The sequence below is a fragment of the Astyanax mexicanus genome, chromosome 14 (assembly GCF_023375975.1).
Source record: "Astyanax mexicanus isolate ESR-SI-001 chromosome 14, AstMex3_surface, whole genome shotgun sequence".
Taxonomy (NCBI): Eukaryota; Metazoa; Chordata; class Actinopteri; order Characiformes; family Acestrorhamphidae; genus Astyanax; species Astyanax mexicanus.
The window spans coordinates 44130271-44144941 of NC_064421.1; the positions used below are offsets into that span (position 1 = coordinate 44130271).

Consider the following 14671-nt stretch of genomic DNA (forward strand, 5'->3'; position numbering starts at 1 on the left):
TATAAGGCAAATGTAGCTAACAAGTAATGGAAGCTTTTACATGAACAACTAAACACTGGTGTGATAAAGCTAATGTAGCTAACTAACAGTGGAAGCTTTTACCTTAACAAACATATTCATAAAGGGTAAATTTGGCTTTTTCTGTGGGCTTGCTTACATTAGAGCCCACAAGGCACCTTTCATTTTTTTTAAATATAACGTACCTTATCAACTGCAGCCATTTTCTTCTCTCTTTCTCATTGCATGGAAAGCTGTAAAAAGAAAAGTGGGTCGTTTTTTAAGCTCTGATCTATTAAAACAGCAAGGGACATAGCACTGTGACATATTGTAGGAACCAGCCACGATTTTGACTTTGACAGTGCCTGAACCCAATCAAGATGATCTGTTTTGTCTTAAAACGCCCATTCTCCACACATTAGCACGGTGCTGACTGTGTCTAAATCATCTTATTCTACTCTAGTAGGCTTACTTATAAGGGTTCTGATGCTTTTCTGATACTTAACGCTAGGTCCAGTTTCTTTAAATATTTGCATGCAGAAAGCAGTGTATTAAAAGATGTATTTGTTGAGTGAAACTGCACCTCATGAATGGCTTCTCTACCATATAATCAGTTTTATTGCTTTTGCCCTTGACTAAGTATGGGGGTGCTGAAATAGATGATGGAGCTAGAGCGAGACTGTCTGGATCAATAAGAGATTATTTTGCAGACGTAGCACTTTGCCCTTGTTGCCATTATCATTCAGGAGGCAGAGAGAGGAGGGGGAGGGCTAGAGGAAATCAGAGCCTAAATCTTTCATGAGTGACACAGAGTCTGTTCATTCACCTATGCACAATGGTACAGCCCTTTCCCCACAATCTGAGAATTTCATTTTATCAAAATGTAGCACTTGCTCTAAGCCCTCTGTTTAATTAGCTGTGTGTGTGTATGTGTGTGTGTGTGTGTGTGTGTGTCTCTTTAATTAACCTCGGCCTCCGAAACCAAAATACCACTTTACAGCGGTCAAAGCGATAAATGACTACACATAACCAAGTTTCATATTTAGTAGCAAAAGCATATCAGGGCTTTTATTTCCAGCACTCTATGTATAGTAGAGCGTTGCTGTGGCCCAGAATGGTTCTAATGGCGTTCTAAATCTGGTTCTGAGTTCTAATGGCGCTGAACGAAAACCCTTGCTCAGGCCATTGCAACAGAGGCCGCCATACAGTGAGAAGACAGCGTCATTGAGATGTGCTGATGCCAGTAAAAGTGCTGGCAGGAAATCGATGCTGCTTTATTGAAGCCGCTGAGGAAAAGAGAGAACGGGGGAGGGGGTGACTTTGGGACACCCCTGCATATCCTTCACCCATTTCTGTACCTTTCCCTCTTCTTCCAAGTGACTGAAACCAGAAAGAAGCTTAACCCTTTAGAGCGCTGACGTAATATTGGGGCATTTTGCTCCATTCATGTTAAAGCTCAAAATGAACACATTTCAGATTGTTATATGACCATATTGGAGGTCCACGGAACTAACCTGGATGTTGGGTGCCTTTGCTTATCTCGGATGTAGTGTGAAACTTTTTAAGTACTGAATAAAGGCATTTTACCAATACAAAAATGGTATTTTGAAAGTCTGAAAAAAACAAAAAAGATCCTACACCTTCATGCTGTTCCAGACTTTTGGTATTCTATTGTTTTAATTTTTTTATACCTGCAAGAACTTTAATTTAAGTGTGATTCTGTTTTAACGTTTTTTTTATTTTTCTCTTTCTCTTGTAGATGATGAAAAAACCCTCGGCTCTGCTGCAGTAGTGGATTGATTATCTGTCAACAGTTGGAAGTTGGATACATCCCCGCACCTTATTTCATACATCAGTAAAACTCCACTACACAAATGTTTACCTTTCCAAAAAGGGGGCATCAAAATATTAAAGTGGATTAGTAACAGACATCAACATGACGGACGACAAGCCCACCACCAACCGCCACTTAAGGCACAAACTCCAGAGTCTGGGCCGGCGCCTGGATGAACTAGAGGAAGCAACGAGTAAACTTCACAAGGCTGAGGATGAGCTCCTGGATCTCCAAGACAAGATCATTCAAGCCGAGGGCAGTAATTCTTCCCTGCTTGGCGATGTTGAGGCAATGCGAAAGAGAGTGCTCAAGATTGAGGGCAAGGATGAGGAGGTTAGAAAAGCAGAAGATCTCTGCCGTTTGGTAAAGGAGAAGCTGGAGTCGGAGGAAGATCTGACCAAGGATCTTAAAGCAGAGATTGAGCGCCTGCAGCACAGGATGACTGAAATGGAGAAGCTGGAAGATGCATTTGTAAAGAGCAAGTCGGACTGTACCCAGCTGTGCCTTAGCCTTAATGAAGAAAAGAACCTTACCAAAAAGCTCTCGTCCGAGCTAGAGGCCCTGAAGGCCAGAGTGAAGGAGGTGGATTCTTCTGAGGCCCGTTTGAACAGGGCAGAGCTGGCCCTGACTTCTGAGATGGAGAAACTAAAAGCCCTCACTCAGACTTTCGTGACTGAGCGCAAAAGACTCCTGGAAAAGCAGAGAGAGGATGAGAAACTCATTCTCAAACTGACTGAGAAGCTTGAACGGCACAAGAGCAAGTTGGGTACATCAGACCACAGCTTTATTGAGTCCCGAGATATCCGGATAGAAGATGACCTTACGACTGGTCTGGGTAGCAAACTGGCCAGGAAGAAGAGCCTTGACTACTTAAAGCTTTCGGACGAAGTTGGGTTGAGAAACAAATCTGAGAATGAGAAAAACAGCCTAGAGGGGCTTGAGGACAACAAGGTCAAAGACCTAACGCAGGAAGTAGAAAAGCTGAAGGGTCGCCTGAAACAGCTTGAGATGGTGGAGGAGGATCTGAAGAACACAGAATACAAGAAAGCAGAGCTGGCAGACAAGTTTCAGCAAGAGAGGAGCCGCAGCCAAGCCCTGAATGATCAGCTTGAACAGCTGAAGATGCAGCTTTTCAGTGGCAGCAGTAGTAATGGAAACCTGGCTGTTTCTAACACAGCGAAAGTTCTTGAAAACGGCAAGGCTGAGAGTGAGGAAATCAATGTTAGAGGGGGTTTCCGTCAGGAGAAGCCAAAGTACAGGAGTGCTGTCGCAGAGGCAGGTACCTCTAAGTACAAAGCCAGGGAAACTTCACCGCAGCAGCAGAGAGTGAAGATCAAGGATCTCAGCCATTCTGCAGAGAACTCCCCTAAAACTCCACGGAGGGCCTTAAGTCCTGCCCACAAGTTGAAGAAGCCTGGTTTAAAAACTGGGTCGCCAAACAGTGCTGACAATGGGCTAAAAGATGGCAAGGGCATTGAGGAGAAACTTGTAAATACTACTATCCAGCCCAGCTTGTCCACCCCATTAAGTGATAACAAGAAGGTTTCTGTCCTCAGTCGTTATCCTCCTGCTGCAAATGACCAAAAGCCGGGAAAGGCATCAGTCAGGCCTGCTGACAGTGAAAGCAAGAAGAGCAGAGTTGAGAAATTTTCCAGGTTGTACACTGGGAGTGACAGTGAGTCAAACAATACAGACAGTGTTGTAAGCAGCACAAATAAGACTGTTGGCACTCCCTCACTTGACAAGGACCGATCCCTTGAGTCACAGTCTTTAGATCCTCCGCAGGAAGCAAGTGCAGTATTGAGTCTGTCCCATGCAAATGGGTCTTATACTGCATACAGATCCCATGTAACCCCATCAGCTCCCGTTGATCATGGATCTGAGGACCACTCTTCAGCCTCTGAATCCGAATCGACTGTGTCAAGGCGCTCCACAAGCGAGAGAGACACTTCTTCTCTGTCTGTTTTAAGCAGCAGAACAACAAGCTCTAAGTATCCCAGGTATTCGCGGCTACATGATTCTCATTCTGGTAGATCTTCAACAAGGAGCTCTTATGATGAGGAGCAACACAGGGCTCTAATGATGGAAGGTGGCTCCCAAGAGCCTGTCCAGCCCTCCTCGGGGCTTGAGATCCAGCGGACCTGCAGCCCACGGGAAGCTCTGCGATCTAAGGCAGTCATCAAGCCAGCAATTGTGGAGTATGACCGGAAAGAGGTGATGGCGTCAGACCCACTGTCCACTAATGGAAAACCCAAAATCTCTGCAAAGATGACCAGCAGTATCACTTTCTATCCCAATGACCCAAGCTCTTCTCGGACCAGCAGTCGAAGCAGTAGTATCTCAAGTGATCCTTCATCAAAAGAGCGGCACACATCCACCAGCAATATAGTCATTGGGCCTACTGCTGATCTCAGAGGTAGCATCTCTATCCCCTATGAAATTTCCATTCCTAAGAGCGAGATTGCTCTACAACCTGGCGAGGGAGAGTGCGACTCTGATCCTCCCAGTGTCCTAGAGATGGCTCGAGTGGAGACGACCGTTTTGTCCAGGAGCAGCTTTAGCCTTCAGTCACCGGAAACGGCCTCCGACTTTAACAGCACCGAGTCTGGGTTCGAGAGCAGCAGCAGCAGCTCCACCACAACAGTCACCAGCTGGAGGAGTCACAGTAACAACCACTCATCCCAGGATGACAACGTACCAGAAATGAGGAATGTGACTGTCAGGAGTGGTTGGAGGAATCGAGGAGCAGCTTCCGTGGATGAAATTGGTCGGGGACCAAGACACGACGGTTCTGGGGATGAAGCAGAGTCAGCCATGACTTGGAGAGCCTACAGAGCTACCACAGTGCTGGATGCAGATGACCGTTCACTGTCCCCCAATATCGCCACACGAGGCACCAAACCGAGTCCAGCAGAGGTCTACATGCGCAGGATCAACAGTGGGAATACAACAAAAGATCCGGTGGAGCCTGTGCGCAAGAGCAAGTCCTCAATAGACAGTGGCCTTCAGAGGTGTATTCCTCACGAGCCGGTCACGGCACAGCAACTGCAGCCAAGGAGCCGAAAGCAACCAAACGTATGTATTGCATCTTTTTGATATGCTAACTTTTGGTTAATAGTCTCTGAAGCCCAGTGATCTGCTTCTCTGGGATTTGCAGGTTTAATAGTTTTTTTTTTGATGCAGATTTTGATGTAACTGCTTTTTGATTACCACTGATCAACAATGCTCAAGGTAGCTGCTTCATAGCTAACTTAGCAAATGGATTAGTAAAGCATTAGCACTTTAGCACCAGTGTATCTGTAAGTCCGTTGTAAGTTTAGCCTCTCTATTTGCAGTTTTCAGTGAGTTTTTAAGTCTAAGGTCTTTTTAAATGAGTCAGAACAGCTCATTTACATACAGTAAGACAGTAAGAAGTATTGCAAAATGTGGTGGAACATTAATGTATTGGTTTTCAAAAACGTCATCATTAGCTTACTTACTTGTAGAAATTATTGTCAGACTGTGGTTCATTTAGTGTTGTGTTGAAACCCAGACCAATTGCTAGGAGTGTTGTACTCTGTTGTTAGATCCTACTGTTACAATTACATGGACAGTAATGCAGTACTTTATAAATGAAACATATTGATAAAATTGATTTAAAACAATTCCAATATATCACCTTCCTTACAGAATCACACAATGGACAGGTTGCCAGGTTCTTTCCAATACACAATACCACTACACTTGAGTCGGTCAGTCGAGCAGCCCAGGCTGTATTGCTTTTCCACCTGTGTCGAATGCTTGTGTTTGTAGATCTGGAATGTTTTGTGAATGAGCATTTGGCACCACTGATGATAAAATATCCCCCAGAGACGAGGCATTTGAAGCATTTGAGGCATTTTTTGGAAGCTGTGTTTGTGTTGGAGGTGCTGCACTCCCTCCAGCAGTGACAGTCTGTCAGAAGGAGGTATTTTTAGTTTCCTGTCCGTGTGCTGGAAGAGGAAAACTGTAGTTCTGAGAGGGAATCCCCTGTTGTCTGCTGTTCTGGAACTGGGTCTGCTGGTGCTGAGCAGTATGCTTAATCTGCTCTATACAAGCGTAAAATTTGGGGTAGATCACGAGGTTCAGGCTGCAAAAGTAGTGTTTATGTATCCCGAGACAGAGCAGCTGTTTAGTAGCGCGCCCATCAGGAAATAAAGATGAAGAAACTTGAATTTAATTATTTATTCTCAACAAAGCAAAGGTCACAAGTCCATTAGTCCTGTTTACACATACTGTACTAAAAAAGTACTGAAAAGAACATGTCCCCCCCCCCCCCCCCCCCCCAAAGATTGAACACTAAAAAAATACTAATAAGAGCTGGGCAATATGTCAGTATTTATTCATATTGTGATACATGTTCTTACTGTATTGATAATATGCTTTAATAAGCATATCAAGGATATCATCAGGGCTTAAATACCCTTTCACATCTGTATATTTCATTAGAGAGAGTAAGAATTACATTGTATTGGATGAATAAAAAAAAAAAATTAAGAACCTGTTTTTAAGAATCTGTCAATGCCGATTGGCATTTTGTCTGTATGTCGAAATACATTGATAAATTGTCTATGGCAAAATGTCTTTAACGTTTGTGACATAATATTTTTTGCCATTTTGTCAGGCTATATCAGTGTGTGATTACATACACCACAGGTGATGGCTTTTATACTGTTTATATTGATATTAGAATAAGATTGTATTGAAGGCATAAATTTTATATTTTATATATTTTAATATCGTCTAGGCCAGGGGTGTCCAAACTTTTTTTGTTGGGGGCCAGAAGGAGAAATATATTTGAAGTCACGGGCCACAGACTCTATAATAAAACAAATAATGAAATATACCACTTTAAATAATACCTTTTTCCTGATTATTTCATTTACACACCATTTTACTTGACTTACTATCTTTATCTTTGACAGTGTTGTGTAAACTAAGATTTTTCAAATTGATGTTTCATTTCATGATGTCTCTTAATATAAAACTCCTTAATTACGGCAACTTTTAGACTCTTTTACCCCGTTTTTCTGCGCTAAAACTGCGCACTCTCTCCGCTTTTAGACTCTTTGGCCCGTTTTTCTGCGCTAGAAATACGCACTCTCTCCGCTTTTAGACTCTTTGGCCTGTTTGTGACACCTAGCGTTCAAACTTTTAATCTCACATTATAAAAACCTGCTTAACTGCGGGCCAACTTTCATTCTATTTCTAAAATACCTCGCGGGCCGCTTCAAAAATGGAAACGGGCCGCAGTTTGGACACCCCTGATCTAGGCCTAAAACAAATCAGTTTTTGTATCGGAGCATGTTCTCTTTAGCCTTTTAAATGGCATAACACAAAACAAATTGCATGGGGACTGTAAAATATTCAGTGCCCAGTATTATAAGTATTTAAGGGATTTATGGGAAAAAAAATAATTTTGAAAGTTTGACAAATATACAAATCGTAATAGGCTGTATATACGTTATATACAGCCTATTACTATTTGTATCAACCAACTTTCTTACTGATTCTTAAACATTGTTCTCAAGAATCTGCTGATATTGACTGAAATCCGTGCGACCCTCAACTTTGACAAGATTCTCAGTACCTGCACTGATCACACAGCCCCACAGCATGATGGAACCACCACTAAATTTTACTGTGGGGATTAGTAACGAGTTTGTTTGGAATGCTGTGCTCTTTTTCCACCATGCATAAATAACCTCCAAATAACTCAGTTTTAGTTTCATCAGCTCATCCCAAACTCACATGATGTTTTTCCCCACTTTGGACTCAACCTAGGTAGAACTATCTTATCACTGAGGTTAACACACACACACACACAGAAATGTGATGAGAGTTGTGACACATCAAGAAATCCACAGATGTTCGCCTGAATACTTTCTAAACTCTTATCTTCTCTCACATGTTGAAGCGCAGGGTCAGTGATCTGGTGGTGTTTATCAGCTAGAGTAATAATCAATCACTGATAAATAGGGCACACATACTGTTCACTGTTCAATTCTTCCTTAACTATGATGCCTAGTATATAAAATAATGAGTCACTAAACAGTATATCCATAAATCCATATAATTCCATTAATTTAACACAGTTTAACACTGTTTAAAGCATGTCGGCTTTCCCACCCAATCACATTAAAACCATATCTGCATTCAAATAAATATGACCAGGATAAAGAGGCTGTTGTGTCAAACACTCAAGGTGTTTTGGTTGTACTGGTTGGGGGTTGGTTAAATGTAAGTAGTATTTGTTTTTACTGGGAGAAGTTTGGTTTTGTTGTTGGAGGAGTTTTTGTTGTACTGGGAGGAGGTTGTTTAAATAGAAGGAGTTTTTGGTTTAATGGAAGGAGTTTTTGGTTGTACTGGAAAGAGTTTTTGGTTGTACTGGGAGGAGTTTTGTTTAAATTAAAGGAGTTTTTGGTTAAATGGAAGGAGTTTTTGGTTAAATGGAAGGAGTTTTTGGTTGTACTGGGAGGAGTTTTGTTTAAATTAAAGGAGTTTTTGGTTAAATGGAAGGAGTTTTTGGTTAAATGGAAGGAGTTTTTGGTTAAATGGAAGGAGTTTTTGGTTAAATGGAAGGAGTTTTTGGTTAAATGGAAGGAGTTTTTGGTTAAATGGAAGGAGTTTTTGGTTAAATGGAAGGAGTTTTTGGTTAAATGGAAGGAGTTTTTGGTTAAATGGAAGGAGTTTTTGGTTGTACTGGGAGAAGTTTTGTTTAAATTAAAGGAGTTTTTGGTTAAATGGAAGGAGTTTTTGGTTAAATGGAAGGAGTTTTTGGTTAAATGGAAGGAGTTTTTGGTTAAATGGAAGGAGTTTTTGGTTGTACTGGGAGAAGTTTTGTTTAAATTAAAGGAGTTTTTGGTTAAATGGAAGGAGTTTTTGGTTAAATGGAAGGAGTTTTTGGTTAAATGGAAGGAGTTTTTGGTTAAATGGAAGGAGTTTTTGGTTAATTGGAAGGAGTTTTTGGTTGTACTGGGAGAAGTTTTGTTTAAATTAAAGGAGTTTTTGGTTTAATGGAAGGAGTTTTTGGTTAAATGGAAGGAGTTTTTGGTTGTACTGGGAGAAGTTTTGTTTAAATTAAAGGAGTTTTTGGTTTAATGGAAGGAGTTTTTGGTTGTACTGGAAGGAGTTTTTGGTTGTACTGGGAGGAGTTTTTGGTTAAATGGAAGGAGTTTTTGGTTAAATGGAAGGAGTTTTTGGTTAAATGGAAGGAGTTTTTGGTTAAATGGAAGGAGTTTTTGGTTAAATGGAAGGAGTTTTTGGTTAAATGGAAGGAGTTTTTGGTTAAATGGAAGGAGTTTTTGGTTAAATGGAAGGAGTTTTTGGTTAAATGGAAGGAGTTTTTGGTTAAATGGAAGGAGTTTTTGGTTAAATGGAAGGAGTTTTTGGTTAAATGGAAGGAGTTTTTGGTTGTACTGGGAGAAGTTTTGTTTAAATTAAAGGAGTTTTTGGTTTAATGGAAGGAGTTTTTGGTTAAATGGAAGGAGTTTTTGGTTGTACTGGGAGGAGTTTTTGGTTGTACTGGGAGGAGTTTTTGGTTGTACTGGGAGGAGTTTTTGGTTGTACTGGGAGGAGTTTTTGGTTGTACTGGGAGGAGTTTTTGGTTGTACTGGGAGAAGTTTTTGGTTGTACTGGGAGAAGTTTTGTTTAAATTAAAGGAGTTTTTGGTTTAATGGAAGGAGTTTTTGGTTTAATGGAAGGAGTTTTTGGTTGTACTGGGAGGAGTTTTTGGTTGTACTGGGAGGAGTTTTGTTTAAATTAAAGGAGTTTTTGGTTTAATGGAAGGAGTTTTTGGTTGTACTGGGAGGAGTTTTTGGTTGTACTGGGAGGAGTTTTTGGTTGTACTGGGAGGAGTTTTTGGTTGTACTGGGAGGAGTTTTTGGTTGTACTGGGAGGAGTTTTTGGTTGTACTGGGAGGAGTTTTGTTTAAATTAAAGGAGTTTTTGGTTTAATGGAAGGAGTTTTTGGTTTAATGGAAGGAGTTTTTGGTTTAATGGAAGGAGTTTTTGGTTGTACTGGGAGGAGTTTTTGGTTGTACTGGGAGGAGTTTTTGGTTGTACTGGGAGGAGTTTTTGGTTGTACTGGGAGGAGTTTTGGTTGTACTGGGAGGATTTTGGTTTGTATGGGAGGGGGTTTTGGTTGTACTCGGGAGGAGTTTGTGGATGTACTTGCTGGAGTATTTACTGTGCTTATTAAACTTTCCTCTGAGTGCGTTTGGCTGCCTAGTGATGCTGCAGAAGAGGCAGTGACTGACTTCCCGTGTGTCAGAGGAGGCTTGTGCTCATCCGCACTCTCCTAGTGTAAGGAGTATTGATAGTGTTGGGGGAGTTCTAGTGAGCGGGTGGGTTTGATTGGCACAACTATATATGGGACAAAATGAATCAAAATATTATTATTTAAAGGAGAGATTTAGGGGGAAATGAGGTGACTGGTGGTTTGAATGAAGTGGTGATGTATTTTCGGCTGTAACTGCGTAGTCTTATTTTTGCTCTGTAAGGGTATTTAAAGCGTATATGAACACACACATGCATATTTCCATAAATACTTCACTCCAGTGACAGACTGGACCAGACGACACTCATCACCACAGCGCCGTGGGACCAGAGGAAGCTCGGGCTAAAAATTATGTGCTAAATTTACGAGTGCTGTTTATAAAAACCAGTCGTTAATAGATCCAACACCAGAACCCTTAAATCATCCGCCAAGAAGGGCCATTAAACCGAGAATTCTGCTTTAGCAACCGGCCATCGCCCAGGACTACAGTCCAAACACACGTCCACTTCCACGCTTACTTTCTCGACTGTGGCAACCATACGAATCCCAGAAATATAAACAAATATCCCCAACATCAGCAGAAATAAAACAATCCCAAACGACTTTAACAGCTAAACTAGAAAAGCATTTACAGACGCTGTGAATTACGTCCACTTCCCCGTCAGCCCTCCCACCATTTATCAATAACAGTGTTTATTTTTTGCATTTATCTCTTTGTCATTTTTTTGTGAAAGCAGACGTCTGGCCAAGAGGCATTCCGCGAGTGTCTTCACAGCTCTTAAGAGAACAATGACTTTAGCAGACACAGCAAATGTGTGTGAGAGAGAGTAAATCACAAATAAGAATGCATCAGTTACAATTAACCAAATATACTTACATAGACATACATCTTACATTAATCTCAAAATACACTACATGTTACTTCTGAAGTTAAGGCTATTAAAAGTTCATCCTGTTTTTATTAGAGTAACTGTCTCTACTGTCTTGAGAGGGATTTCTAAATTATTCATTGTTCATTCAGCAACAAGATAAGTATTAGTGATGTCAAAGGATTAGACCCCCAGCTCCCCATCATACACCAAAAGTATTGGATTGGACCATCATTCCACTGCTCCACAGCTCATTAATGTGGCGGGATATTGTTTATTTCTAGCCTGATATGACATTAATTATGATGCCAATAAGTTCTGGTTGATTTACAGTATCAGTAAAAAAAAATTGCTTAGATGAGAGCTTTGCACATCTTGGCTGGATTTTTTCAGTCAGCTTTATGAGGTAGAGTCACCTGGAGTGGCTTTCAGTTAACAGCTGTGCTGAACTCAAATTTCTTAATGTGTTTGAGAGCATCATTTGTAAAGTTTTGAAGAGGTAGAGTTACAGGTATACAGTGAATAGCCCTATTTGAGTAATGTTCTAATCCAGGTTATGGCAAGAAATACTCAACTAAATAAAGACAATAATTACTTTTAGAAATGAAGGTCAGCCAATGAAGTTTTAAAGGATCCTCAAGTGCAGTAGCAAAGACCATCAAAAATGTTATTATGAAACTGAATCTCCTCAAAACTGCCCCAGGAAAGGAAGATCATTTTTTTTTTCGTGTGATAGTGTGAACTGCCAAATATCTGGCAAAAAATATGTAATTTTCATGCTTGATTTTCAGTGGCCTATTCAAATTCAATACACTCAGTGTTAGACTTAAAAAATATGTATCATTTGATATGCTCTGATTACTCTAAAACACAATCAGGAGGTCAAAATTCGGAAACTGTGCCCCTCGCATACTATTCAACACTCTCTCCAACTGAAGTAAAACTTGGTAGACTAGAGCCAACCAGCACAGACTCAGCCAGACTGAGAATCTGGGCTAAACCACCCAGTGTAATTCTGGCTTTTTCTTTGGGTGAAATCTGCATATACTAGCTTTCAAGTAATGGAAGCTTATAACCTACTGATTAGCCTGATGCTAATGGCATGCCTGATTGACAGTGCTTTTATGTATGTTTCTATATAATCACATAAGCAGGTCTGCTGGGGTTTCACTCCTCCACACCTCCACTTGTTTTAAGAAGAGTGTTAATATTACAGACTATTATTTTTACTTTTATTTTTACCATTTTTACCCAATTTTCAGTTCCATTGGGACTCCCCCCATCACTAGTAATGCTCCCAACACCAGGAGGGTAAAGACTAGCACATGCCTCCTCTGATACATGTAAACTGCTGTTCGTGCAGTATTATTGGGTACTCTTGGGTATCTTTTAGATGGATGTGCAGCAACCCAGGTTTGATACATCAGCTAACAGATGCCTGTGCTGACCAACACACTAGGAGTGATGTGGGGAGAGAGCGCCATCTACCCACCCAGAGAGAGCAACGCCAATTGTGCTGCTGATGGAAAAGCAGCATGAAGGAACCTTTATGGTCCTTTACCTTTTACCCTTAAACTTCCAGATTATTAGTGATTTGCACAGTAAGAATTATTACACATTTGCACAGATACTAATAGGGTCTTTCTGGAACATTTTAGACTAATCGAGGCTCTTTATGACCTTCCAGAACCTGTCATACTCTGTCTGACCTTTCTGACACCTTTCAGATCCTTTCAGAACCTTCCATATCCTGAAGAACCGAGCTGACCTTTTCAGGCAATGTTATACTCATGGAGTCCATTCCAAGCAGTTCCAGATCCTCCCGTACCCTTGTAGAACCTTTCAGACTTTTTCAGACCATTCCAGCTTTAGTCATTTCCTGTTCACGGCCGCTCCTGTGTCAGACAGGAAGTTGCCCGCTCGTTCCTCCCCGTTTGGCTGCTGATGTTAGCGGGTTTCCTGTGCCCACCCTCCCCCTCTCGTTTTGGTGGCAGTGTTGTTTCTAGTGTTCCTTGTAAGAACGGTCTGAGCCACAAATCAAACTATTCCTCTCTTTTATTCCTCAAATAAAGGGGAAACATGGTGTGAAATGGACATGTGGTGTAGTAAAACATGATAAGTACAAACTTTTGTTAAATAGCATTCCCAAATTTAGCACATTTAGCCAATGCCCGCAACTAACAGGCTTACAATGCTAGTGATAGGGGCATATCACTACCCATATGAAGAATAGCTGTTTTTACTCAATTAGCAATTTATAACCTCTGCAGTCTAAAACTTTTGAAAGTGCATTGTTTGTACTTTGGTGAGCGAAAAAGTAGCTGTACAGCACCTTTTTTCATTGCTGGCAAAAAATCTACATTTTTTTGCTTGCTTTTCAGTGGCCCATTCAAGTTCAATACACTCAGTGTCAGATAAAAAAAAAGATATATCATTTGATATGCTCTGATTAGTCCCAACTAACAGGCTTACAATGCTAGTGTTGGGAGCATAGCACTGCCCATGCAAATACTAGCTGTTTTTAATCCATTAGCAATTTATAAACCTCTTCAGTCTAAAACAAGCTCACCCTCTGCCTCAGCAATGGCCTTTTGCCTTTCAGCAACCTGGAAACCATATATTAAAGGAGAAATCTGGTCTGAAATGTTTGTGAAACATGATAGCAAGTATTAACTTTTGTTGAATAGCCCATCTCTGTTTACCCCCAGCATTCCAAAATGCAGCACTCCCAACAGTCTTACAGTGCCTGTGATAGGGGCATAGTGTCAAAAAAAAACTATTTTTACACCATTAACAAGTTCAAAGTAGCTCCACACCTCATTGATAGAATTTTGAGGGTCCTGATATTTAAAACGAGGCACTGAGAACTTTAATGCATCTTGAAATTAAGTCACGATATGTCGACTGATGAGCTGTGTGTGTGTGTGTGTGTAGGCTGGGCGTGATGGTGAAAGCTCTGCGAGCTCCTGGAGGAAGTCGAGTGAGCAGGACTCATCTGGAGGTCGATCTGCCTGGGCCAGCAGCGGGCGCCACTGGAACAGCCGTAACCATGACAACTAACCCCCTTCTACTTACCTCTGATGTACAGGTTAGTGCAAATCATCTGCAAATTACTGTTTAGTTACATTAATATTCTGTGCAGTGTAACTGTAAGTAAGTTACTGGAGTTTTAGAGATATCACCATAACACCGGTCTTCAGTACAGACTGCACAACAGTACAACTTTACATTAATACATTTTAGCACTCTGGTGTGCTATTCCAACAAGACTACTAAAACAAAATACCTGCCTGTTCACATGAATGGTCTCTCCTTGTTAAGAAAAGCATAATATGCAACTTCTAGATCAGCAAAAAGCCCTATTATGATCATGTCTATATTGTACAACATAATATATAGTAACATTATTAAAGCTAAAATCCACTTTTTCTTGTTCTTTGTAAAAATACAGTAGGTCTATTGCATGCTGCACTATTCCTCAGCCTCCATTGTCTGCAGTAGCTAGTAAAAGAAAATATTCCGAAAAACGAGTCAATCAGGAAAAGCATCGTGTCTACGTCAACCCGTGAATTAGTATTCATGGCCCCACCCACCCTGGCTCGCAACCGCTCACAGGCAGAGCTGAAGGCATGCAGCCAGACACGTCTCGCTAGATAGGAGCTAACAGCGCTAGGAA

General features: G+C 41.1%; 1 protein-coding gene across 2 annotated transcripts in view; it reads left to right on the plus strand.

Moving 5' to 3' along the window:
- The window catches only part of luzp1 (leucine zipper protein 1), a 56403-nt gene that overhangs the window by 35640 nt on the left and 6092 nt on the right, over nucleotides 1-14671 (plus strand). For both annotated transcript variants that reach the window (XM_007258927.4, XM_049463989.1), the window contains 2 exons: nucleotides 1757-4906; nucleotides 13930-14083. In XM_007258927.4, the coding sequence (XP_007258989.3) occupies nucleotides 1934-4906; nucleotides 13930-14055 (3099 nt within the window). In that variant the 5' untranslated portion in view covers nucleotides 1757-1933 and the 3' untranslated portion in view covers nucleotides 14056-14083. The remainder of the gene's footprint in view (nucleotides 1-1756; nucleotides 4907-13929; nucleotides 14084-14671) is intronic.